We start from the raw sequence: 27,208 nt of genomic DNA on the forward strand, positions 1-27,208 counted from the left end.
GGCTATTAAATGACATGTAACTGGCGTTTCGGGCCATGCTGATGTTAAATGGGAGGTATCCTCAAACCCAGCAAGGTAACTTGAAACACCAGTTCATAGTGGTGCAGGTGTTTTTTTTGTAAAATGTGAGGAAGGCGTACAACCCAGTGAGGGACAGTCCAATCGTGTGAACAATTAATGAAGAATAATTTATAACTGAAAAGAAAGACAAAAATCTCGCAAGAAGGACTGTAATAAACTGTGACACTTTAGTATACTGATGGCTAAAACACCCAGTGTTACATAAAACTATCCCTTGGTCCCCAAACCTATGTTGCCTGAACTCTTGAGATACCCCTTTTCCCAAACAACATCCAATGTGAAGTAGTTTGCGTTTTTATAGCTGTTTTAGCCATGCTAAATTGCCCCTTACCTTCGTATCTAGGGATGTACAGGTTAGGTGCGGTTATGGGGATAGGACAGGGGAGCGGGCCTTGGAAGGGTGCTCTTTCAGAGGCACGATAACACAGTGGAAGAGGCATGGTAGCATAGTGGTTAGCAATGTTGCTTCACAGCTCCAGGGTGCCGAGTTTGATTCCCGACTTGGGTCACTGTCTGTGTGGAGTCTGCACGTTCTCTGCGTGGGTTTCCTCCGGGTGCTCCGGTTTCCTCCCACAGTCCAAAAATGTGCAGGGTAGGTGGATTGGCCATGGAAAATTGTCCCGTAGTGTCCAAAGGTTAGGTGGGGTTGCTGGGTTACAGGGATAGGGTGGAGGTGTCGGCTTAGGTAGAGTACTCTTTCAGTGGCTGGTATAGATTTGATGGGCTGAATGGCCTCCTGCACTGTAAATTCTAAGGGCAGCACGGTAGCACAGTGGTTGACACAGTTGCTTCACAGTTCCAGGGTCCCAGGTTCGGATCTGGTTTGGGTCGCTGTCTGTGCAAAGTCTGCACATTCTCCCTGTGTCTGCTCTGGTTTCCTCCCACAGTCCCCCAAAGATGTGCAGGAAAGGTGGATTGGCCATGATAAATTGCCCTTAGTGTCCCCAAAGGTTGGGTGGGGTTACTGGGTTATGGGGATAGGGTGGAGGGCTTAAGTGGAGTGTTCTTTCCAAGGGTCGGTGCTGACTCGATGGGCCGAATGGTCTCCTTCTGCACTGTAAATTCTATGATTCTATTGAGTCGGTGCAGACTCGATGGGCTAGCAATGCGATCTTAATAATTTGTTTTAGTGATCTTGGATGGGGGTAAATATCGCTGTAGACACTGGAGAGAAACCCCTGCTTTTTAAAGTAGTGCCATGTGTTCTTTGCCATTGCGTTGCCAAAAGAAGAATTGATTTAATATCTAATCTAAAATATTGCACTTCGGCCAGTGCAAGATTCCCTATGTACTGCACTTATGTATTACCCTGGAGTTTCTGACAAATTTCTGGAATGGGCCTTGAATCCACAACGTTCTTATTCGGAGGTGAGGGAGCTATCTCTTTCTCTCTCTGGCTCGCTCTCTCTCGTGCTCGCTCTCTCTCGTGCTCGCTCTCTCTCGTGCTCGCTCTCTCTCGTGCTCGCTCTCTCTCGTGCTCGCTCTCTCTCGTGCTCGCTCTCTCTCGTGCTCGCTCTCTCTCGTGCTCGCTCTCTCTCGTGCTCGCTCTCTCCCCCTCCCCTTGAAATCGAGGATGACTAGCTCCGCACAGAAAATTGACTTCTCAGGTGACTGAGGAGTCCAATACGTGACCTACAGTCTGCCACAGGTGGGAATCACAGGGGTTGCAGGAATGGGTGGATGTAGTGCCTGGGTTGCCACATGCTCCGTTCGGTGTCAACACTTGGCTTCATCTTGCTCTTGGTAATGAAACTTGAGGTGTTTGGTGGGGATGCTGCACTTTTCCAAGGAGGCTTTGAGGGTGTCCTTGGAATGTTTCCTCTGCTGTCCTGGGACCTGCTTGCCATACTGAAATTCTGAGTAGTGCGCTTGTTTCAGGAGTCTCGTGTCAGGCATGCAGACGATGTGGTCTGCCCAGCGGAGCTGATTGAGCATGGTCAGTGCTTTGCTAGAGCTGCTAAACAATACATTACTCCATGCTTCAATCACTATCTGTCCACTGACATCTGCCAGAGACTTAAAACATTGCAGATTCACATTAAGTGCCAGTTCTAAAACATGAGACCATAAATTGCTACAAATTCAAAAATTGCATCTTTAAGGAATCAATACACAGTACTTCCTGTAATATAGATAAATGTAGCAAGTCTGAGAAATCCAGTTATGCCCAGCCAGCCATCTCTGAGCTACACAGCCCTCAATTACTATGAAGAAACCTCCAGCACAGCATGATTTCAAGAATTTAACAACAGCTGTCTGCATCAGATCATACAAATTAGAACTGGTCTGAAAGTCCACATTCCAAGAATGTTGAAATAATTGCTAAACCCAAGAACACTGGACCTGTTAGCATTCTGCATCAACTGACAAAATATTGCTAACATCTGTCATGATATGCAAACATGCAACCAATGAACAGTCCGAATAGGACACAATCAATGGGCATTCAGGACACTCAGAGGTGGCATCACCATAAGGGGGCATGACATAAACACTATAAAAGGGATGAGGCACTCGCACCCTGCCTCTTCCCACAGACAGACATCGAGAGAGTTAGGGTTGATCAGCAGCATCACACCCCAGCATGTGGCTTAGAGCAAGCTGGTATAGTTAGACTGAGTTACTACAGTTAGATTAGCAGAGAGTCGAACTCATTTGAGAACTGTGTTAATAGTTCAATAAACACATTGAACTCATTTCAGAGTCTGGAGCATCCTTTATTTAAGACTGCATCAAGTAGCAGCCTGTGTTATCCGAAGCAGCATAACACAACAACATCTACTATTACTTCCAGCATTCTATAGGCTTGGACAAATTACATTGTTTTTCTTGTGAGGTAATTATTGGCAGATCAGCATAAAATCTGTCAGGCGGGGATGCTCAGCAGAATACTCCCTGCTGTGAAATGAGAAGCATGGACTTTTGACTGACGAAGTAGCAAAAATTGCAAAAGCGCAACCACTGGAAAAGGCAGGGTGAGAGTCTGGTGTTGGTGACATGGGGAAGCATCAGGAAAGAAAAGGCAAGGTCGGAGGAAGAGTGGGTGGGTGGACAACACGAGAAACTGAGTGGATGGAGGAATGAGAGTGGTGCACAGAGTTGCAGTGAACAGAGATGCCTCTTGCCCCACATGGGTGAGTAATTATGTACGGATATATCTGTTTAAAAAAAACTCTGATCAAAGGTTGAATTTATGCTCTCATTCCCTTATCTCCAAAGTGGAGATGGCTAAACCATCTTGTCCACACATTTTTATTGGGGTTCCTCCTCTAAGCTTCCATGGATCTTCTCTGTGGAAGATATTTAAGGAACAAAATATGAATCTGGTAACCTTCCCCCAAGCACAATGCCTAAGAAATATTGAACAGACTACAATGAGCCCATTTCAATTCCCTGACTAAGATAATCAGTTGCTTGCGGCAGTTAATTACAGGCATACTCAAATCCTCTATACAAGAAATTCCTTTATAAGAGGTGGACCCTTCTGATTGAGAATCCAAGTGGAGATATGCGCTTGGCCAGTATACTTATCAGATTCTAGCCAAGTCTGAAAGGCATGCCTTCAGACCCATTGGGTGGTTTTGTTTGCCAAGTGGTTGCACAATTTCGGGTAATCAGCAGAATGGAATGGAATTTGCTGTCGCTACTAACTACTTTGTATGAAGGACGAAATGTGGTGTAACAGGAAATAATTGTCCATTCCCTGTACATAAAGGTGAAATCCATGGCCTTCAGTGCATTGCATGATGGCAAAGGTAATATTAGTGTTGCTCCAATGCAACCCATTGCCTTTTGCTATCCTTATTACTATAACCTCTCATTCATAATACTCAATTGAATCTTCACTGTATTCTTTCTGTAGATATATGCTTCTTGCAACAAGGTGCACAGTACTCCAGCTGTGCCTGAACCAAAGTTTTCTAAATTTCAAGATTACTTCCTTTTAAATTCAGTGTCATCCTGCATGGAACCAAGGTTCCCAATTTTAACAACGCTCTCTGCTGTACTGCTGCTCTTAAAAGATTTGTGTGGTTTCCCACCTAGATCCCGCTGAAATTCTTACTATTTAGAATATTTTTACTTTCACTGTTCCTCTTCCCTATATATCACTTCATTTTTCTCTGTCCCAGGACCATCTCCTGTCTGTATTCTGAGGGTGCATGCCTATATCCATCTGCGGTCTCTGCATTTTCCCTTAGTTTTCAATATCCTAATTTAGTATTCCTCTTGTGCATAGAGGGGTAAGTTGACATTTACAAGGATGATTTGGTCAAGTTAGACACCGCTATGGTTGTAGAATTGCTTATCTGGATCAGAAGCAGTACGATTGCAATAAGTCCCCATTTTAAGTTGCCCAGCTTTAAGTTGTTTTGTTATGACTTTGTATTTGTTTTTGATCTGTTTCCCCTGATTTAAGTCACAATTTCTGCTTTAGCGTTATTTTGCATCATTGTGCTTGTCATCGATGTCCGTTTTCAGTGGGTACACATCATCACTGCTTGCCATTATCTCTTTTTGCATATCAGCGCACAGTACATATTATCGTGGGTCGGCTTCCTTCATGCAGTGTCTGGACCTGTGATCTGAATGGCACCATTGTTAAAGAGCTGTTCATCTGTTCATAGTGTAGTATTCCAGATAACATAAATTTTATTAGATTTTTTCAATTTTACAATTAATGCAACAAAAAAAGCAAATAATTATCAATGCAAAACAGGTACAGTACAGAACAAGAATCATTGCAAATATAGGAACAAACGAGACAGAATGAATTTTGAACAGTAGACTAATGCCTCCAGTTTTAATACTTGATCAATCTAAAAACAGTTACGGAGAAAAAGAGGAGAAGGCCACATAGGTACGAAAGGATAACACCTCTGGCCGCACACCGTTATATGTTACGAGCTCATGATTTAGATTATGGCTCATGGGAAGCCCAACAGGAGCAAGTCAGATAAGGTGGACAAATTTAAGATGGGGTTGCATGCTTTACAAATGAACATAGAACATAGAAAAATACAGCACAAAACAGGCCCTTCGGCCCACGTTGTTGTGCCGAACCTTTGTCCTAAATTAAGGGCAGCACGGTAGCATGGTGGTTAGCGTAAATGCTTCACAGCTCCAGGGTCCCAGGTTCGGTTCCCGGCTGGGTCACTGTCTGTGCGGAGTCTGCACGTCCTCCCCGTGTGTGCATGGGTTTCCTCCGGGTGCTCCGGTTTCCTCCCACAGTCCAAAGATGTGCGGGTTAGGTGGATTGGCCATGCTAAATTGCCCGTAGTGTCCTAAAAAGTAAGGTTAAGGGGGGGTTGTTGGGTTACGGGTATAGGGTGGATACGTGGGTTTGGGTAGGGTGGTCATTGCTCGGCACAACATTGAGGGCCGAAGGGCCTGTTCTGTGCTGTACTGTTCTATGTTCTATTAATCATAGATTATCATAGAATTTACAGTGCAGAAGGAGGCCATTCAGCCCATCGAGTCTGCACCGGCTCTTGGAAAGAGCACCCTACCCAAGGTCAACACCTCCACCCTATCCCCATAACCCAGTAACCCCACCCAACACTAAGGGCAATTTTGGACACTAAGGGCAATTTATCATGGTCAATCCACCTAACCTGCACATCTTTGGACTGTGGGAGGAAACCGGAGCACCCAGAGGAATGCATAAGACTTGGAGCGGATTACAGATGAACCAGAGAGCACAACCTCAGACTAAAAGGACGATTCTTTAAAACAGAGATACGGAGGGATTTCTTCAGCCAGAGTGGATCTGTGGAACTCTTTGCCACAGAAGGCTATCGAGGTCAAATCACTGAGTTTCTTTAAGACAGAGATAGATAGGTTCTTGATTAATAAAGGGATCAGGGGTTATGGGGAGAAGGCAGGAGAATGGGGATGAGAAAAATATCAGCCATGATTGAATGGCAGAGCAGACCCATGGGCCAGATAGCCTAATTCAGCTCCTATATCTTTTGTCAGGAATTCCATAGGATTACATTCCATTACTACTTTATGCCAGCTTTGAATTAATGGATAGTTGTCGTTGAACCAGGGGCAGAGGATTTTCTTTTGAGCTGCAAAAGTTAAGGTATTATGCAGCTTTTTTTCAATAGCATTGGAAGACCCAGAATTAAGAACACAGGATTAAGTTCCAGGACACTGTCAAAAATCCTCTCCAGCTCTCTGACTACACCAGACCAATAGGATTGAATCATTACACAGGTCCATGCTCAGTGTATATCATCACTCTCGACGACCAGGCACTTTAGGCACAACGGGGATATAACAGGATCAAACCTGTGTCTAAGACTAGACGTGGTATGCAAGTGGTGCAGTTTCTTAAACTGAATCTCCATCATTCTATTGCCAACAGAATTTTACTGGCATAATCTCATATACTGCTTCATGTCTCCTCATCAATATTAGTTGCCAAGTGTTTTTCCCAAGACTGCAAGGCACCCAATATACTAACACATGATCTACAACACAAGGTATCATGAAACTTGCTGATTAACTGTTTAGGCTCCACAGAATTTTTTCCACTGGGGAAATAGAGGAATCAAGGTTGTCTTATTAAAGATAAGATCTCTGTGTTATAAATACTTTAAAAAGAAAGGAGTGTCACAGGATGTCAGATTGTTGGCATAGCTACCCCCCAAAGGAAATATCACTGAACAGGAAGAAATAGCGAGGCATATGGATAGAAATTGTCCCATTGGGCAGACGAGGCATGGGTTCATAAAGGGCAGGTCGTGCCTAACTAATTTAGTGGAATTTTTTGAGGACATTACCAGTGCAGTAGATAACGGGGAGCCAATGGACGTGGTATATCTGGATTTCCAGAAAGCCTTTGACAAGGTGCCACACAAAAGGTTGCTGCATAAGATAAAGATGCATGGCATTAAGGGTAAAGTAGTAGCATGGATAGAGAATTGGTTAATTAATAGAAAGCAAAGAGTGGGGATTAATGGGTGTTTCTCTGGTTGGCAATCAGTAGCTAGTGGTGTCCCTCAGGGATCCGTGTTGGGCCCACAATTGTTCACAATTTACATAGATGATTTGGAGTTGGGGACCAAGGGCAATGTGTCCACGTTTGCAGATGACACTAAGATGAGTGGTAAAGCGAAAAGTGCAGAGGATACTGGAAGTCTGCAGAGGGATTTGGATAGGTTAAGTGAATGGGCTAGGGTCTGGCAGATGGAATACAATGTTGACAAATGTGAGGTTATCCATTTTGGTAGGAATAACAGCAAACGGGATTATTATTTAAATGATAAAATATTAAAGCATGCTGCTGTGCAGAGAGACCTGGGTGTGCTAGTGCATGAGTCACAGAAAGTTGGTTTACAGGTGCAACAGGTGATTAAGAAGGCAAATGGAATTTTGTCCTTCATTGCTAGAGGGATGGAGTTCAAGACTGAGGAGGTTATGCTGCAATTGTATAAGGTGTTAGTGAGGCCACATCTGGGGCAGGATTCTCCCCTACCCGGCGGGGTCCCGGCGTAGCTGAGTGGCGCCAACCACTCCGGTGTCGGGCCTCCCCAAAGTTGTGGAATTCTCCGCACCTTTGGGGGCCAAGCCCTCACAATGTGAGGGGCTAGGCCCACGCCGGAGCGGTTGGCACCACGCCAACTGACGCCAAAACCGGCACCAGCGGCCTTTGACGCCTGGCGCCGGGGCTGGCCCGAAAGGCCTCGCTGGTTGCCGCTGACGTCGCCACCGGCGCATGCGCACTGGGGGATTCTCTTCCGCGTCCGCCATGGTGGAGGCCGGCAAAAATCAACTGAAGGAAATTGGCCACCTATAACTGCCTGAAAGATGTGGTAATTCTGACGCTCAGGTACATAAACCCCAATGGGGACCACCTGAAGTGAAAATTAGAAAGAGGGAGGGGGGGGGGGGCTGCCCCTGAGCTCTCCCACGACATAGCCTCTGATTTTGTAAAATTGATCTTGTAATTGGAGAAAGCGCTAAACCTATCCCCTGGGTTAATAATAGCAGGAGCCAAGACATCCAGCTTCAACACAGACATCTGCATAAAGCATAATCTGGTGTTGCTTTTCCTCTCATTCCAGCCCCGATATTAGAGGGTCACCTAATAGCCTCTGCCAATGGCTCTATGGTCAGTGCCAAAAAACAAGGGGGAATAAGGGAAAGCCCTGCCTGGTCCTTCTCTGGAATCCAAAGTTCTCTGACCTAAAACCATTTGTGAGCACAGTGACCTATGGTATAGTACCAGGATTTATTTAACATAATCCTAACCCAGCCCAAATAGTAGCATGGTAGCACAGTGGGTAGCACTGTTGCTTCACAGCTCCAGGGTCCCAGGTTCGATTCACGGCTTGGGTCACTGTCTGTGTGCAGTCTGCATGTTCCCCCGTGTCTGCGTAGGTTTCCTCCGGGTGTTCCGGTTTCTTCCCACAAGTCCCAACAAATGTTAGGTAATTTGGACATTCTGAATTCTCCCTCTGTGTACCCGAACAAGCGCCTGAGTGTGGTGACCAGGAGCTTTTCACAGTAGTTTCATTGCAGTGTTAATGTTAGCCTACTTGTGACAATGAAGATTATGATTATTATCTCTGCAACATGTACACCAGATAATTCGACTCAATGTGATCAAAGGCTTTATCTGCATCCAAGGAGATCACCAGTCCATCCATTATCTGCTTCTGGAAAATCTGGATCTCATTCAATAACGTTCTAACATTGTTACTGGAGAACCTGCCCTTAATAAGCCCCTTAATTGGAAAAAATGATTGGGTACTCTAAATTTATTTAAAAAAAATAAGAGGGTGGCATGATAGTACAGTGGTCAGCACTGTTGCTTCATAGCGCCAGGGTCCAAGGTTCGATTCCCGCTTGGGTTACTATCGGTGTGGAGTCTGCATACTGCATACGAAAGACTTGCTTGTTAAGTGAATTGGACATTCTAAATTCTTGCTCTCTGAACCCGGACAGGCATCGGAATTTGGTGATGAAGGAATTTTCTAAGTAACTTCATTGCAGTGTTAATGTAAGCCAACTTGTGACACTAATAAAGATTATTATTATATATTTTAAAAATTGGCCTGTAAAGATCTTTGCCCATCTTCAAAATCAGGAAGATGTTGGCCTCCCACAGCATTGATTGCAGCCCTGTCTCAAAGAAGTGATGATACATACCCACCAATGGCTTGATTAACTGATCCTTAAACTCCTTGTAAAACTCAGCCAGAACCATCTGGTCTACAGGCTTTGCCCTGTTGAAGCTGCTTAATGGCCAGAACCACTTCATCTTTAGAGACAGGAGCATTAAGGGCCAAGCGCTGATCCTCCAATTCCACAGGGAGCCCAAGGGAAGAGAAAAAAGGTTCCAGGCCTGCCACCAGACTGCCTAAAAGATTGCTAGACTGACCTCCCACCTCTCAAATGACACAGAGAGGGGATAGCCTGTCTGCCTTGTTCTTAGTCAGACAGGCCAAATACTTGGCTTATTCCCAAACTCTTACCAGTTATAGCCCTGCAAATTTTAGCTTTCTCTCTGACTGCTGCGTCAATAAGGAGTCAGACCACCCAAGTGTATTAACCTCCTTCAATTGCTTGTTAGGGGCTCTTGTATCTTTCCTCAACATCAGCCAAACAGACCTCCAACCGACGCTAGCTCCCCAGCATTCATCCCCTTTTGTTGGCTGTGGAAGAGGTAACTAGTCCTCTTACAGATTTCCTGCAGCGTGGAAGGGGTGACATCAGAAGCAGAATTAACTGAGTGGAAAAACGCAAACTCAAAATATATGCCAACGGATTTACCCCAAATTGGGAGGTGTCAAACCACCATGATGGAGGCTGGGAAGAGAGGGTGAGCCCTCATGCACATGTTCCAGGAAAACTGGAGCATGATCAGAGATTACAATGCTACCTACAGAACGCGAGAAAACTAAATGTAGCGTATTCCTAGGCACAAAACAATAGTCAATTCTAGTGTGACACTGATGAGGGGCCGAAATTTTTTTTTTTACATTTCTAACCCTTTGATGCAAAGTTCTCCACGTGTCCAGGTATCCCATTTCCTTATATGCCAAGGCCAGTTCTCTAGCCTGTAGGGTGGGAGATTCTAGTGACCGGGAGCTTGCCCATCAAGCCATATGTCTTTGCCATCAGCATGTAACCTCCTCAATGAGGAGTAGAAAAGAGCCAACAAGTATATGAGAGTCAAATGACCTTCCTGCATTTTAAGCCCACTGATGAAGACCTGTATCCTGCACCCAACCCTCGGCCATGGCACCACTCTGTTCTGTCATGCTTCAGACAAAGATAATAAAAGACAACTGATAATTAGCATGCGGTACAGCTGCCATGAATAAACACTCAAGGATCAGAAGAAGACATTCATTACAATGCTCAAATATTGACACCTCTCCTTCAGCAGAATATATGACAATAGAATCAGACAAACAACGCCATGATAGGGAGGCTGTCCGGATTAAAACCTTTGAATTTTCCAAGCTGCAGATTGTCAGTAATTCTTTGTCCTTCATTGACTTGAAGGCCAAGGCAGTAGTCGGATTATCAAAAGACTTAATGGAATCGTCGGCTATCGCTTTCAGTGTCACAGGATAATGCATAACATAATTCACTCCAGCTGCCATAAATTCCCTTTTGTTGCCAATTTATGGGGATACTGTCCTGGCAGAGTCACCAGTAATGTTGCCAATCGGCACTGGAGTCATGTCGCCAATTAATAATGATGCTCTTTAGAGTTGCCAGGTATCAAATGATACCACCGCAAGGCTTTACCGGATATCGATCAAAGGACCACACAACCAGTTAGTCAGTTCAAGTTCAAAGATGGTTTATTTACACACAAGAATTATTTTGACATGCAACAAAAAACACTACAAGTTAAACTACACCTAACAGCTACAATAACCTATACTTAACTTCAGGGCAACCGGCTATGTGCAGATTGTCAAGGCCTTTGTCCGGATCTTGCGTAGCTGGGTGGAAGAAGTGGCTCTGTTTCTGCTGGGCTCATCCATCTGGTAGCGATCGTTGGTCTTGAATTTGTCTGCCTGGTCATTATGCTGCACTTGGGTTGGCATAGGCCGGATCCAAGAGAGACCGAGCACATGGCTGTCTCTCTTCTTATCCCTATGGGATTTTGCGCTCTTTGGGGCGGTCCTTAACTTGGACCCAATAATTCGACAGGCATCGATCACTGCCTTTGATTTTGGCCAATAAAGGGGCGGGTGCCTTGATGGCTGGGCGTGTCCTTAGCGGTCATTGACCGTGGCTGTTTGGGCTACCTGAGGAAAGGGAGTGGCGTCGCTTAGTCTGTATCTGTATTGGTTACCTGAGTACAGTTCTTTTGTTCTGGGGAAATGGGTTATTAGAATGCAAACGAGCGGGGGTTTCGATCGCATCTAGCTATCTAGGTGCAAATACACACACAAGCTCTGAGTCTGTCTGAGTTGTTGCTCGTTGTGTTCTCTCTTTAATTGGCTCTGTTTATGGCGGTTAATATGGTCGCCTTCCTTAATTCTAATTACGTTTGCTCAAGAGTCGCCAGGTATCTTTCGATACCACCACAAGGTTCATAACCGAATACTGATCAAAAGCTCGATACACCAGTTAGTAAGTTCGAAATCAATGCTCATTTATTTACACACACAGTCAATTATACTCGTGCACAAACTCTACCAACTAAACTATCACTACTACTAAAGCCTACTTAGCTTTGGGCGCCCACTCAGTCAAAGGAACAATGGCCGTTGTCCGGTTCTAAGGCTGCTGGGATCGAGCTGGTATGGAATGGTAGCTAGGAGCGTCTATCTCGTAGCATGCGTTGACTTTGGACTTACTTGTTCTGGTGCAGCTGCTAGGCAGGCCTCTCGTCGCTGAGAGCCAAGGCCAAGAAGAACGATTCTCTCTTGGAGCTTCTTCTTATACCTGAAGGGGGCTTTGCGCGCTTTTGGGCGGGCCTTGAACTTGGTCCCAATTAATTGGACCGTATCCTGATCATTGGTATCGATTTCCTCCAATAAAGGGGTGGCTTCCCTGATTTAAAAAAAAAAAAATTTTTATTGGAATTTTTTTGAAAAATATATATCAACAGAACAATAATAATAACAATAATAATAAACACCCCCCGGCACCCGTAACAACGCAAGTAACAAGCCCCCCCCACCCCCCCCATACCCAATAAACAACAAAATAAAATAACAATCAGCAAATTAACTTAAACAATACCCTCCTGGGAGCCCCCCCCCCGGTTGCTGCTGCTGCCGGCCTAGTTCCTTATCTCTCGGTGTCTGCGTGGGTTTCCTCCGAAAGCTCCGGTTTCCTCCCACAAGTCCCAGAAGACGTGCCATTAGGTGAATTGTATAGTCTGAATTCTCCCTCTGTGTTGCCGAAAGGCGCCGATGAGGGGCTTTTCTCAGTAACTTAATTGCTCTGTAAATGTAAGCCTACTTGTGACAATAAGGATTATTATTATGAGCACTTGGGCTTTATGTCAGCAAGCTGAGTCTCTGACCTGTTACTCGGATTTGTTGGTGTCGTGATTTTCAGCTCTTCTGAGAGTGCCACAGAGAGCGCCGGGTGGAGAGAGTGCTTGAGGTTCAAGTCGCCATATTGAAAAGGCGTCTCCACCTGTGCTGAATCCAACTGTGCCTTGATATTACCAGATTTCTTCACGTTTGTGGGCATTTTCTCACCAATACTTATCCAGAAGTCTTCCTGGGCATACTACCAAATGTTAAAGTATGGAATAGGTGAACATGTGCCAGGCAAACAGGATAAATGACGTATTAGAAAGTGAGTGGCACCAGAGCGTGCAGCAAAGCTGCTATTCCCGCGCCCGCATCATGTTCTCTCCCCCCCCCCCCCCATCCCCCAAATTATTTTTCAAAAGCCTGAGGCATCCAAAGCTAGATTTATTTTTCCAAGTCAGAGGTTAGATTTGAATTTTGAAGTTTCAGGAGTGTTTTCTCTAGGTAAGACTTTTAAATTGCTTTTAAACATCTGTCAGAAATGCCCAGTAAGAATCATAGAATCCCTACAAATGATAGAATCCCGACAGTGCAGAAGGAGGTTATTCAGTCCATCGGGTCTGCATCGACCTTCCGAAAGAGCATCCTAACCTCGACCCATTCCCCACCCTATCAACGTAACCCCACTAAAGGGAAATTTAGCATCGTCGAGAGCTTTCCAGTTTACTGGAGGCAATGGAAATCATCACAGGGGATGACGTGAAGGGAGAGCATAGTACCAAAGTGAACAGGCGGTCAATGCTTTAATTAACTGCTGCAGAGAAATTTACCAGGAGAAACCAAAGAAAATTGTCCGACAGTCTGTGGATACATTTTTCAAGGTTGTTGACGATGCTGCCCCAACATCCCTTTAACTCCAGTCGGACCTGGCTGTTGCACGCCACCTTCAATTCAAAATCAAAATCACTCCAGCTTCAGTCATTGAGCTTTTCTGGAGAAGAGGAGTAGGTCATGGCTCCATGCAAGTAGCTCAAAGCACCACCAGCAGTGTTTTCAAAGGATGCTACAAATTCAGTGATGTGAAAGGCGATGTCAACAGCCCCAAGCTAACATGCCTGGCACTGAAGCTCTAAATCACTTGAGATCACCCACTTGAGGATGTCCTCGAAGCATTCCTGGAGAGGTCAAACATCTCCCCAACCCATCGAGCTGGAGTGGAATTGAGAAACTGCCTAAGAAGGGAGAGATTAATAAATGTTATCTGATTTGAATTCATACAGGATTTCTATTATATTTCGTGATTTATCTTATTTTACGATGTATCTTATTTTGAAGTTATTTCAGCTAGGAATGCAAAGTGCTGTATACACATATCGTACAATATTTAAACTTGTCCGTTGTTTTTTTTCCTGGCTAGTTTTACCGATGGAACCTAACTCCAGTTTTAAAGTTGATTCTGATGGGAACCTGTGCTTCACATTAAGTTGTTTCATTTAAATTTGCGATTTCCAGGAATATAATTCAAAACGAAGATTTACTGTGTTTAATCTTTGACCGGAAACAAAAGACTCCAGTTATAGAACATAGAACATTACAGCGCAGTACTGTTATAGCTCAAGTAAAATGGGTATGGTAGGTGCCATGCCTCAAAAGTCTTGGGTTTCAGGAGAGGAGAAGAACATGTATGTCTCCTTCAAAGTTTTTACCTGATAGCAGCTGTTCGAACCTTCTCAGATTGAGTGCCAAATACTTTCTTCCTTTATTCTATCTTTGGTGGCTGTGCGTTTGGCTTGAATTCCCTCCTGAAGACTCTCTAGCTCTCCCTCCAACTTTATATTATTGCTTAAAAACCATCTCTCTGATCAAGCTTTTCATCACCTGACTTACTGCCTCTGTCACGTGTGACTGATTTTCTGTGAGAACTCCTGCGAAAGCGCCTTGTAACATTTACAAGGTGTGCTATACAAAATGCAGGTTGTTGTTGTAGTGTCCACTGTTGTATGGGGAATTGTAAACTTGCTATAAAAATTTATTGCAGCGCATTTAGTTTTCCAGATTTAGAAATTAACACCACATTCAATTATATTTTGAGATTTTCAATGGGGAGAATGAGTTGGATGTGAGGATGGCAGCGTTTCCTATTCTGTGCACATGGCTGTTAGGTGGACACTGCATCAAATAGCATCTGGCAAACATTTTTTTGTTCACACTACTTTATCGTAATACAGATCAAATTGAAATAAATAATTGGGCCTCCATTCTGGAACATGTCAAGGCAGATGTTGGCGAGTTTTTCTGATTCCTCTTGCTTCATAAATGAAGGGTTTTTGCCATATTTCTTGGCCCTTTATTTAAAAAAAGAAAACAACAAAGCTGCAAAAATGAGCAACTGTTGAGTTCATTGCCTAATAGCGTGACATATGGGACTGATAAATATGCAATGATTTGCCCTCAGCTAAATTCATATCCAACTCATTCTTCCCAGTTAAAATGACAAAAAATGTATCAAAGTGGTGGTACCTTCTAAGTCTGGAAAACAAAATTCACTGCAATAGATTGTTATAGCAACAACTCACAATTTCCCATAAAACAATGGACACTACAACAACCCATATTTATAAAGCAGAGAAAATCAGTCACAAGCGAAATCAGGTGGTCAAAAGCTTGATCAAAGATATGGGGCGAGATTCTCCCATCGGGAGACTAAGTGCCGACACCGGAGTGAAAACCGGAGTGTTTCACTCCGGCGTCGGAGGCTGCTCCTCACCCCCTATTCTCCCACCCCCGGGGGGCTAGGAGCGGCGCCGCGTCATTTACGCACGTCAGGCCTTGGCGCCGCCTAAAAGCGCCGCTGTGTAAATTACGCGGCCAGAGCCGCGTAAATGACGTCACCCGCGATGCGCAGGTTGCCGTCCTCCCCGCGGGCGCCCTGCAAGAAATGTCGGAGTGATCTTGCAGGGCGGCGGAGGAAAGGAGTGCGTCCTTCAGAGAGGCCGGCCCCCTCCGGTGCTGGATCCCCCCCCCCCAGGCCGCCCCCCCCAGGCCGCCCCCGCAGCGTTCCCGCGCTGTTCACACCGGCAGCGACCAGGTGTGGTCGGCGCTGGCGGGAACATGTCGTATTGGGCAGGCCCCTCGGCCCATCCCGTAAATCTCGCCGCGCTGGTTTGGGGGGGGGGGGGCGTGGGAGAATCGCGTGCGGGTCTCACCCCCTAAACCCAAAAAAACTACACGTGGTAGGTGAATTAGACACACTAAACTGCCCATTAATTGGAAGGAAAGAATTGGATGCTCTAAATTTATAATGAAAAACAGGATCAAGATTCTCATCGGGCCCCAGTGGATGGGTGCAAATGGGTCATTAAGACCCATTTGCAGCCTATGAACGGGCCGGGCACCATATTCTCCATACCCGGGTGATTCTCCAGGCTTCCAGGCTTGGAATCTCATTTCTGAGAATTGGTGTGGGTCTTGACAAATGTGGCCCTGACACAGTGGACCTTGTGGTGAGCCAGGGAAGTAACTCTTCAAGGCAATTGCCCCCAAAGTCCATCGGAGGGTCACCATCCCGCCCCTGCACCACCACTTGCTCACCAGACTGCACCCCCCCCCCCCCCTTCCCTCCAAAAAGAGAGATTTTTGCTGGGAGTCCCCCCCCCCCCCCATAAGAGAGGCCTCTGCCTGGAAGCGCCCCCCCCCCCCCCCCCCCCTCCAAAAGAAAGAGGCCTTTGTCTGGAATCTAGAGAACAATCCATACAGAAGCAGTGAAAAAAAATCACTGCTTTGAAACTGAACTGTGCAATAAACCTGACTCAGGCAGGGGAAGCAGCAACAGTCTATTCCTGGAACAAAAAACAGTCAGCTGTGTTTAAACTCCCTCTGATCTTTAACCTGTAAGCCTTTATTCATATCACTGTTAAACGTCTTTCACTGGGCTTTGATTGACAGCTTCCACACACACACAGCTGTCTGTATTGTTTCATTCATCTCCCTTCATGCTGGAATGGCTTTTAAGTACCAAGCTGTTAAACAAACCACAATGCTTAGAAGTATCTAGCTATGATTGACAGCTCCTGGACTTATTCAAAGACAGTTAAGTGCTTTCTGAAGAGAGAAAGAGGAAGTGACAGCATTAAAAGAACTTAATTTTTTAAAATACATTTAGAGTACCCAAGTATTTTTTTTCCAATTAAGGGGCAATTTAGTGTGGCCAATCCACCTACTCTGCACATCTTTGGTTTGTGAGGGTGAAACCCACACAGACATGGGGAGAATGTGCAAACTCGACACAGACAATGACCCAGGGCTTCGATCGAACCCGGGTCCTCAGCACCGCAGGCAGCAGTGCTAACCACTGTGCCACTGAAGCACTTAATTGCTCAGTTTCACAACCAGGCAGGGGCCTCCCTATGGTGGATCTCGAGGGATTCTCTCTAATTGAGGGGGGTCTTTGATGGGGGTGTCTGTAGTTGGGGCCTAATTGGGGCCTGTCTGGTGACAGATGCCTCTAATTGAGAGGTCTCTGGTTGGGGGGGGGGGGGGGCAGTGGGGTAAGGGGAGGTCGGGTCACTCGTACTGTGTGGGGGGTGGGTGACCCAGAAAATCGATGGGTGGGAGAGACCCAGCTGCCGGACCTCGCCATTGGGCCGCCCTCTCAAAATGGTGGTCCGATAGCCGGATTCCCTAGGGAATCTCTAGCAATCCTCGCCATGCACAAATTTGCATGGCTAAGAATTGTCACTCACTTTCTGATTTGCGTGCCCAGCGTGAGACTGTGGTTCGCCAAACAGAGAATCCCGGCCCATTTTCAAGCTTGCCACGCCCCAACCCAGCAGGATGTCCAATTTCTCCCCCTAGATTGGTTCCCAATATACCACATGTAGACAGATGGTACATAATTGGTTCAGCATATGGAGCTTGTTTTGAGTGTTACATCAAAAGGACATTTAATTGTTTTCCAGTCACCAGCTACTGGCTGAGAACCCCGTGGGAGCTGGTTTCTTGTTCGAGTATGTTGTTACAATCCCCGTGGAGAGACATAACTTTTTAAAAAAATGAAACTAATATCCCAGTAACCGAAGGAAATAACTGAAGGGCAAGAGTTCATATCACGAGCAAAACACAAATTGAACGTTACTTTTAAAGCAACTAATATAGCAAACTAACAAAAAAGATGCTTTCACATTAAGAATTTAACTCAATCTAGATACACCTTACAACTAATTTTTCTGTGCACTGCAGTTCTGACAGATGTAGCAAAATAAGATCAAGTCCCTACTTATAGCTTTCCAGCAGCCCTCACATCTCCCTGCCTCACCAGGTTGAATCTCCCAATGTCCTCTGAAAAATCATTTCACTCATCCTGAATATTCTGGAGATGAGTTTTATCAGCCAGGCCCTCCTTGGTGACTCCATGTTCCTTAAATAAGCGTCCACTTAGTTCTGCCCCCTTTTCAAACTGCAAACAACATTTTTACAAGCACGCTGATTGCTTATTAACTCAAAAACACAGCAGTAGCCGCTTTAGTTTCTCTCTTTCTCTGTCTCCAAAAAGCAGCTGTCATAGACATAGAATTTACCATTCGGCCCATCGAGTCTGCCCTTGGAAAGAGCACCCAACTTAAACCCACACCTCCACCTTTAACCCCACTTCACCTTTTTGGACACGAAGGGCAATTTATCATGGCCAATCCACCTAACCTGTACATCTTTGGACTGTGGGAGGAAACCGGAGCACCCGGAGGAAACCCATGCAGACACGAGGAAAACTCCTTGTTGCTGCATCAAGGTGTGAAATCTTCTACTTGATTTTCAATTGGTTTTGATTTGGATCATTTTTGTCATGACAACCATGACAACCCGGTCTGTCTCCGGGTAAAGGTTTAATATAATAATATAATCTTTATTGGTATCACAAGTTGGCTTACATTAACACTGCAACAAAGTTACAGTGAAAATCCCCTAGTCGCCACACTATGGCACCTGTTCGGGTACATTGAGGGAGAATTCAGAATGTCCAAATCACCTAATATGTCCACCAACCTCTTATCCAGAACATTCCGTTTCACCTTAAGTTAAAGGAGATATTTTAAAACAACCTTCTTGTTTACTTTCAAGTGGATGAATTCACAAACTGCATGTTTTACCGGTTGGTCCTGGAAACCACATTTTTGACACTATGGGACTATTGTAGTTTATTTGCTTATAAAATGGTGGTTCTCTGAAATCTTGGTAGCATGGACCCTGAGAGAAAATGATGGTAATCAAAGTTGAAATGAAATTTGAAGATAGGATTTTTTTAAAGTTGTAGTTGGAACTGGGATTATCTGATTGAGTAGGTTAATATAAATTAAAGCATACTGATCTATCAACATCTGGGCTAGAACTGAGTTTGATACACCCAATGTGAGGTTATAAATCTTGATGGATTAAGTGATGCCATCTGGTGCCAAGTTATCAAATGAGCATGGCTGGATTCATCAAATTGTGAGGGGATCTCACTGGGAAGAACTTTTGTATAAGGGAAAGATGGTGAATGTCTTATTTTAATCAAAAAAATAGAATCAGGTTAATAGAAACAGGATTACCACATTTGAGGTTTCTCATTAAGCGTGGAATTTAAAGAAGCAGTAGAAAACTGGAAAGAAACTCCTGTGTTCACGAGGGAGATAGAAATAGAGAATGTTGATCATTTAGGCGCATGCAGAACCAATTTTGGGACAGAATTTGAGAATTGGTTTTTTGGAGAAATGAAGAGATCAATTGCTGGAAATCCCCAATTCTGGCATTTGTTTCAAACACATCTAGGTTAAGCTTCCAATTGTGAGGTTAGGTGGTGAAGCCTTTCAACTCTTTCCTTAATCTCTTGCATTTAGTCTTGCATCGATGTCCTCTTGTTCTGCAGTTCTCAATCGTTAGAACCTATCTATCCTACCCCATCACTGAATAATTATAAGCAACTTGCCCTTTAATCTCTTCTGTTCTAATGAAAAGAGCTCCAGTTTTTCAAGTCTTTCTTTGTAATTGTAGTTCCTCCTACCAGGCAGCATCCTATAACCTCTTTTGCCTCACCATCTTTCCTGTAGGAGTCTAAAACTGCATGCAGTGTTCAAACTATGGATGTACTAAGGTTTTAAATGAATACATAATTGCATTTTGACTTTATATTCTATATTTATATTTCTTGCCACAAACCTGGTATTCCATAAGTTTTTTATCCATTATGCTTTTGCTGTCTTGTGATGCTGAACCACAAAACTCTGCCCTTCCACGTTGACCAGCTTTTCGCTTTTCATAATTTTCGCAGTGAAATGCATTAGCTTCCATTTTACAGGCAGTGAATTCCATTTGATACTATGAAATGAAAATCGCTTATTGTCACAAGTAGGTTTCAAATGAAGTTACTATGAAAAGCCCCTAGTCGCCACATTCCGGCGCCTGTTCAGGGAGGCTGGTACGGGAATTGAACCGTGCTGCTGGCCTGCCTCGGTCTGCTTTAAAAGCCAGCTATTTAGCTCTGTGCTAAACCAGCCCCTTGTGGACTCCTTTGATCTTCAGAATTATTTACTGTGTCCTTTATTTTAATATCATGTGCAAACTTGGGCACCATTCCCTATTGTAGAAATTGCATACAGATGTTGAACGTGTAAACATTTAAAGATGCGCATTTTTCCACATTTGAACTTTATTTGTTCATGCTGGGTCTATTCCAATATATGGGTTTAAAAGCTTCATCCATGGCTGTTCTCCTGAGGAGAGATTTTCAAAATGACAGCTGGGAATGAAGTCTATTGAAGAAACACTTCTGGAATTTCCTCAACGGATCAGGCGTCTAATTGACACTGCTTTCCCCTTTTTTTTGTGAGTTAAGACACTACAAGATGTGATACAAAATCATATAGCTCTTAAATGATGTCTGATTCAGCGGGAGCAGTAGAAAACTGCGAAAAAGTAAATGTACAGCAGATATAAGAAAGATTTCATTGCTCATCGTGATAAATGTTTGGAATAATCTATCCCGCAGAGTAACATAACCAGATACCGCTCTCATCATAACATCTAACTGGGCGAGTAATTTGCTAGAAAGATGAGCAGAATGGTGCATTTCATTCCTCACTTTTTTGGTGTTGTTAACCTTGTTCAGCTGGGATGAATTAAACTTGAGGCCTGAGATAAGGAAGGCCAGTGTGTAACCAACTGCACTACTCAGCTTTCCTAGTCAAATCAATTAAGTTTTTAATTTTGATTTCCTCAGAGATCTTCTGGTGAAGTGCGATTTGCAGTCTCCACCAACCTCTCCACTGGCAACACGGACAGATGTATCCGACAAGAATCATTTGAAAGGTTCGAAAGCTAATGCTGCAATGAAGCAGGGGATGAAATTTATGGATAGCTTTTTATCTCTGACCCCTTCCTCCACACCCGTGAGACCATCAGGGGGAATGTCTACAGAGAAACAATGCCAAGACGAACAGAATAGCACTTGCTCAAAATCGATTACTGCTGCACCTAATTGCTTGGCACACCGAACGCAGGGGGATACTGATGTCACAGAACAAGCGTCAACTTCTGGATTAAAGGAAATAGTTAAAGGTTGTGTGTTGATTTTAAAAAAATATTTGTTAAGAATTATAGTTATTTAAAACAGCATAAGTCTGCAGTTATCATTACCCAATTGCTTGTAAATATAATTTAGCGTCCTGTTTCGACAATTACTTCAAGTAGTGGATTTTAAGTTTCAGTTTTGGGGAAAGACTAGAGAAGCTCGTTTTCCTGGGAGCGGAGAACGTTGGGGGAGATTTAATTTTTTATGGTAATATCACTAGACTTGTAATCTAAGGCCCAGGCTCATGCTCTGGGGACATGGATTCACACCCAACCATGGCAACTGGTGAAATTGAAATTCAATTAATAAATCTTAAATTATGAATTTAGTCTCAGCAGTGGTGACTACGAGAATTATCATCAATTGCTGTTAAAAACCCATCTGGTTCATTAATTCTTCTTTTGGGGAAGGAAATCTGCCGTCCTCACCTGGTCTGGCCTACATGTGACTCCAGACCTACAGCAGCGTGGCTGCCTACCCTCTGAAATGACCTCGCAAGACACTCGGTTCAAAAGCAATTTGGGATAGACAACAAATGCTGGCCTTGCCAGCAACACCCGATCCCTTGAAAGAATGTTGAAAGTAAATAAGGAAAAGCTATTTCCATTGGCAGTAGAGCTGGTAACTAGCGGACACAGATTCCAGGTAATTAGCGAATTAACTCAGGGGATGGGGGGGGCAGGGGGGGAGGGGGAGAGGGGAGAGAAATGAAAATGCATTTACGCAGCTGGTGATTATGGCTGGAATACACTGCCTGAAAGAGTGGTGGAATTAGATTTAGTAGTAATTTTTTAAAAATGGAATTGACTATATACTGGAAAGAGGAAAATTATAAGGGCTATGTAGAATGAGTAGAGGAATGGGACTAATTGGGTAACTCTTTCCATTAATTGGCACACGCAGAATGGACTGTGTGATTCATAAGCCACCGTTGAGTTGTAGGTTTTCCTCGGTGGTCTAGTGGATAAATGCGCCATGTGGTACAGAAGTGAAGTGTACAAGCAAGGGAAGTCCGAGGTGCATCCCCAGTCTGCACTGAGTCACCCACTCTCAGCTGGGCAATGGAGGCACTAAAGCTAACCTCCAGTATTCTCAGGCATGGGAAGGGGACATTTCCTCAGGCTTTCACCCAGTTTGCTGTCTCTGGGTGTATGGATAGGGAGATATTAGTTAAAATGTAGCCTAGTCATGGTGGATTAGCTTTTTAACACAATAGCCTAATAACATTCAGCATCCAGGCTCATTTTCGGAAAGTGTGTTGCCATTGAATTGTGCGAGGCGCTTGGTACCACTGGGAGCCAGCACCTTTTGAACCATACCCGGGATGAGTAACCATCTTCAGTAAAGAAGAGTTAAGTGATAATCATTAAGAAAAAAAAGCAATTTTGTATTGAAATTTTAATATTTTTGAGTGGTGTGTTCCATAGAATCTCTGCAGTGCAGGAGGAGGCAATTTGGCCCACTAAGTCTGCACCGAACGTCCGAAAGAACACCCTACCGTAGTCCACTCCCTCCATATTGAGATAGTCATAGCTAAGTTATGACTCGTCATGTCGCTAGAATGCCTGACTACCCATTACCAAAGCAAATCTTCTCTGGAGAGCTCGAGGCTGAGGTGCTCTTTCCTGATGATCAAAGGAAGTGCTCCAACCACATTGCAAGGCTTCGCAAAGTTTTAATATTGATTTTGAATCCTGGGAGACGTTCGCAAAGAGCGCTGTACCTGATGCAACCAAGTAAAAAAAAAAAAAAGGTGTGGTCTGCTATGGAATTAAGCGCATGTCAGCGAGAAAATACAAGGAGAGGAAGTCCTTGAGCCAGGAACTCATCCAAACCTCAATTGCCTGTAGTATCCTGTCCAATTTGCAGTTGAACTTTCTGGGCTTAGATCACAGTCAGCTACGTGTCTAACGGGACCCTACCAGATGATGAACATGGTCATCTTTGCCTCAGAGGACAAATCAGAAAGGAATTATTTTTGAATGTAATCGCTGCTGTAGTGTAGAAAATCCGATGAACCATTTTGGCACAGGAAGCTGTGTAGCTTTAACAGTGTTGGTTGAGAGGAGAAATATTGCCCAGGATACTGGGAGAACTCTTGCTGTTCTTTGAGCAGTGCATTAGCACCTTTTTATGTGCACTTATGGCACCTCTGACAGTGTAATGCACTCTCAATACTATATTAAAATATTAACCTAGAGTTTGTATTCAGATCTTTGGAGTGGGACTTGGAGGCATGAGTTTTACAACTAAACCAAGGCTGACAGGTGAGCATAGTATGAAGATCAGAAATGATTTTGGGAGCATTCTTGAGATTTTAGCAGAGTAATTCAAATTGTCAGGATCCCCTGTTTGGTCCATAAAATGTACATCCTAGCAATTTTTGCTGCTTGTGATGAGAAGATGTATACCCTTGGTATGTTGAAATCTCCCCTGCCCCGTGCACAACTGGGCAACACCTAGAAGATCTAAACGACTGGGAATTATTGATGTTGAGCATTTGTGTGCGGATGAAGCGGCATTGAAGAGCTTGGGACCATTTCTTGGATAATTGTACAATAAGATGATCGTCCTATCAGAACCACAACACGCACCTGGGCAGGAGCAAGCTAACAGAAAAGGGAGCTCTGCTCCCTCTACTGGAAAGATTGCAACTCAACACTAGTCCAAGAAGGGTTACCACCCCCGCTCATCTCTCCCCATCTCAAATATCTAACCAAAATCCTTATCTGCTGCACGTAGCAACATTATAGTATGATTAAAATGTGCTGTAGCCGCACTATATTAAAACCACTAGCTTTGTGAGGACAAAATAATATGCTACACTGTGCTGTATAATTTTTTTTTCTCTTTTGCCGTGCAGTGAATTGTCCAGTGTGTGCGGTTGCTATTCCTGAAAATAACATTAACAGGCATCTCGACAGCTGCTTAACACGAGAAGATAAGAAAGAAAGTCTCCGAAGGTACAGTGCAATGAACATGTATTGTTGTGACAGTCATCTTGTGCCACATTGCAGGCTTCAATCCGATGACCCAGCCTTTATCCTCACCAAAAGAGAAAATCTTCCTTTTCAGTTAGTAGCTAATGGATAATATGGCCTTGGGAGTATGAAGGGCTGAGGTACAACAAACAGGCGCGCACAATGTGGTGCAGTTCATAATATTGCTATACCTTTTATAAACACCTTCGGGGGAAACTTGCTTTTTACGTGCTAATTAAAGTGAGGAATACTAACCATGGGAATTGAATTTATTTCTGTTTCATGCATTCATCAGCATCAAGCACATCGTATTTATGTTATCTGTGGAGTAAATCTTGTCTGCTGCAATATCGGAAAGACAGCCCACTGTACCTGTGAGATGTTCTCCATCTCTCAGACCAGCCTACCTCCTGATCTGAATTGGATTGCAAATTACGCCAGATTTTGGACAGTTATGTTTTTTGCAAACTCTCTTGAGTTTATCCAAATTAATTTTACACGGGACTCTCATACTTTAGATAGAGGAAGTTTTCCTTCCCGGGCTATGGTCTAACTTGAAACCCAGGTGCAAAATACAAAAGGGCAATATTTGATGCGCTTCATTTCCCAGCTATTAGCTGTAAGCTTGAAAGCATTGACAGGCTTGCTATGCTAGATTTGTTACACTGTCATTGTTATCTGGAAATATGCAAGTGGTTAGTCAGTTTCTAAAGGTTAATGATGCTTTCATGTTTGTATCCTTCATCGGAACTGAAGACTGAAACATAAAAAGACATGATAATAAGACCGGGGGAAAGATACATTTTTTGTTTTAACATTTACGTCATCATTTTCTATGAGGGGCGACTTGACAGAGGTTCATAAAATGATCAGGGGAATAGAGTAGATAGTCAGAGACTTTTTCCCCGGGTGGAACAAACTATTACAAGGGGACATAAATTTAAGGTGAATGGTGGAAGATATAGGGGGGATGTCTGAGGTAGGTTCTTTACCTAGAGAGTAGTGGGGGCATGGAATGCACTGCCTGTGGAAGTAGTTGAGTCGGAAACATTAGGGACCTTCAAGCGGCTATTGGATAGGTACATGGATTACGGTAGAATGATGGGCTGCAGATTAATTTGTTCTTAATCTAGGACAAAAATTCAGCACAACATCGTGGGCCCAACATCTGTGCTGTATTTTGTTCGAAGAACCATGAGTCACAAAGACCTTCAACCTCTGTCTTCCTCGCATCTGTACTTCTAAGAGCTAGTCTTTAAAAAAAAATAAATTTGGAGTGTCCAATTTTCTTTTCAATTAAGGGGCAATTTAGTGTGGCCAATCTACCTACACTTCACATTTTAGGGTTATGGGGGTGAGACTCACGCAGACATGGGAGAATGTGCAAACTCCACATGAAACCAGGGTTGAACCCGGATCCTCGGTGCCATGAGGCAGAAGTGGCAGCTTGCCGCTGTGCCGCCCTTCTAGGAGCTAGTCTGATCCCCAGCCGACAGCAGCATACTATCAATGTGAGTTCCACGGGTATGGTCCTCACCACAAATGGCACACGTCTGCAGAACCTGCTCAACTTGGTCTGAATGGGGTAGATCAGTGATGCGCAACCTAGGCTAGTGAGTGGGCCGCAAGAGTGGCCCTCTTTCATCTAAGTCAGCGGCAAGATTGAAATTGGGCATGTGTCACTTATCATGAAATTAAATGAAAATCGCTTATTGTCACGAGTAGGCTTCAAATGAAGTTACTGTGAAAAGCCCCTAGTCGCCACATTCCGGCACCTGTTCGGGGAGGCTGTTACGGGAATCGAACCGTGCTGCTGGCCTGCTTTCAAAGCCAGCGATTTAGCCCTGTGCTAAACAGCCCCTTATGACCATGAACTTATGAATAATATTAAATAGATTTAATGCACATAAGGCTAAGTCTAATCCAGTTTAAAGTGACACATAGGGCACATAACAACGGTAACACATATGAGGGTAGCAAGGGTGAGGAGGGGATAGAGGATAAGTGTGTGCAGGGTGGGCCGTGAATCACTTCCACATGCTCTGGCATGTCCAAGACTGAAGGGGTTCTGATGCGTTCGCAGACGTAATGCCTAAGGTTCTGGGGATGGGGATGGTCCTGAGTCCAGAGGTGCCGATATTCGGGGTGTTGGAAGACCCAGGAGTCCAGGGACGAGAGAGGCTGATGTCCTGGCCTTTGCCTCCTTGATAACCCGGAGATGGATTTTGCTTGGGTGGCGGGACTCGGAGCCGCCGAAAGCGGGGGTGTGGCTGAGTGACCTACCGGAATTCTTGAGGCTGGAGAAGGTTGAGTTCATCTTGAGGTTGGTGAATAGGTTCACCTGGGTGTGAAAGCCATTTATTGATTTCTTTAAGGAGGTTTGAGGGGTGGGAGGAGGGCTTAAAATGAGAAGGCGGGAGATGAGGAGGGGAGTGGTGTTAGGGGAGGAGGGGGTTTGTTTAAAATGTTGTTTGGTTGTTCTGCTTTTGTTTGTATATATGCAAATGACTTGAATAAAATATTATTAAAAAATATACACCGAATATTTTGAGTTGTAGAATGTTCTTAAATCATTTGTATATTGATTGAACTATCATCAATTTCAAATGGTAAAAACAAAGGAAGTATTTACACTTTGGGCGCAGAGGTCGTGTATGGCTCTCTCGGTCAAGTTGTGTACAATTAGCTCGCAACTCACTTCAATTGCCCTTGTTTTACATGTGCTCTACTTCAGTCATACCGGTAGGAAAAAAACTATGCAGACAGAAATCAGCGGAATGTGACAACCTTGCCATGGACAACGGTCAACAAAGTGTCTCGTAGACTGTATGCAGAACCCAGATGTGCCGTATGTGGCCCCTGGGCTGCAGGTTTTCCATCACTGGAGTAGACCCACCAAGCTCATGCAACAGAAAACAGCTGCAGCTTATTCTCAGCTTCTGAATCTGGACTGTTGCCATCGGCCATCTTCACCTTGTACTGCGTCGCTGGACTCAACAACTGCTACTGCTTCTTGGACTGATTTGTGTCCTTTTATATCCTTCAACACGGTTTAGTTTTGATTGCCCAACCTGCACTTG

The 27,208-nt window shown here is 44.2% G+C and overlaps 1 protein-coding gene across 5 annotated transcripts in view; it reads left to right on the plus strand.

The window, feature by feature from the left end:
- Nucleotides 1-27,208, plus strand: part of rad18 (RAD18 E3 ubiquitin protein ligase) — a 407,126-nt gene that overhangs the window by 106,818 nt on the left and 273,100 nt on the right. For 4 of the 5 annotated variants that reach the window (XM_038810763.1, XM_038810765.1, XM_038810764.1 and 1 more), the window contains 2 exons: nucleotides 20,797-21,134; nucleotides 24,011-24,110. In XM_038810763.1, coding sequence (XP_038666691.1) covers nucleotides 20,797-21,134; nucleotides 24,011-24,110 — 438 coding nt within the window. The remainder of the gene's footprint in view (nucleotides 1-20,796; nucleotides 21,135-24,010; nucleotides 24,111-27,208) is intronic. The other variant, XM_038810767.1, reaches the window with a different exon arrangement.

This window comes from Scyliorhinus canicula, chromosome 11 (assembly GCF_902713615.1).
Source record: "Scyliorhinus canicula chromosome 11, sScyCan1.1, whole genome shotgun sequence".
Taxonomy (NCBI): Eukaryota; Metazoa; Chordata; class Chondrichthyes; order Carcharhiniformes; family Scyliorhinidae; genus Scyliorhinus; species Scyliorhinus canicula.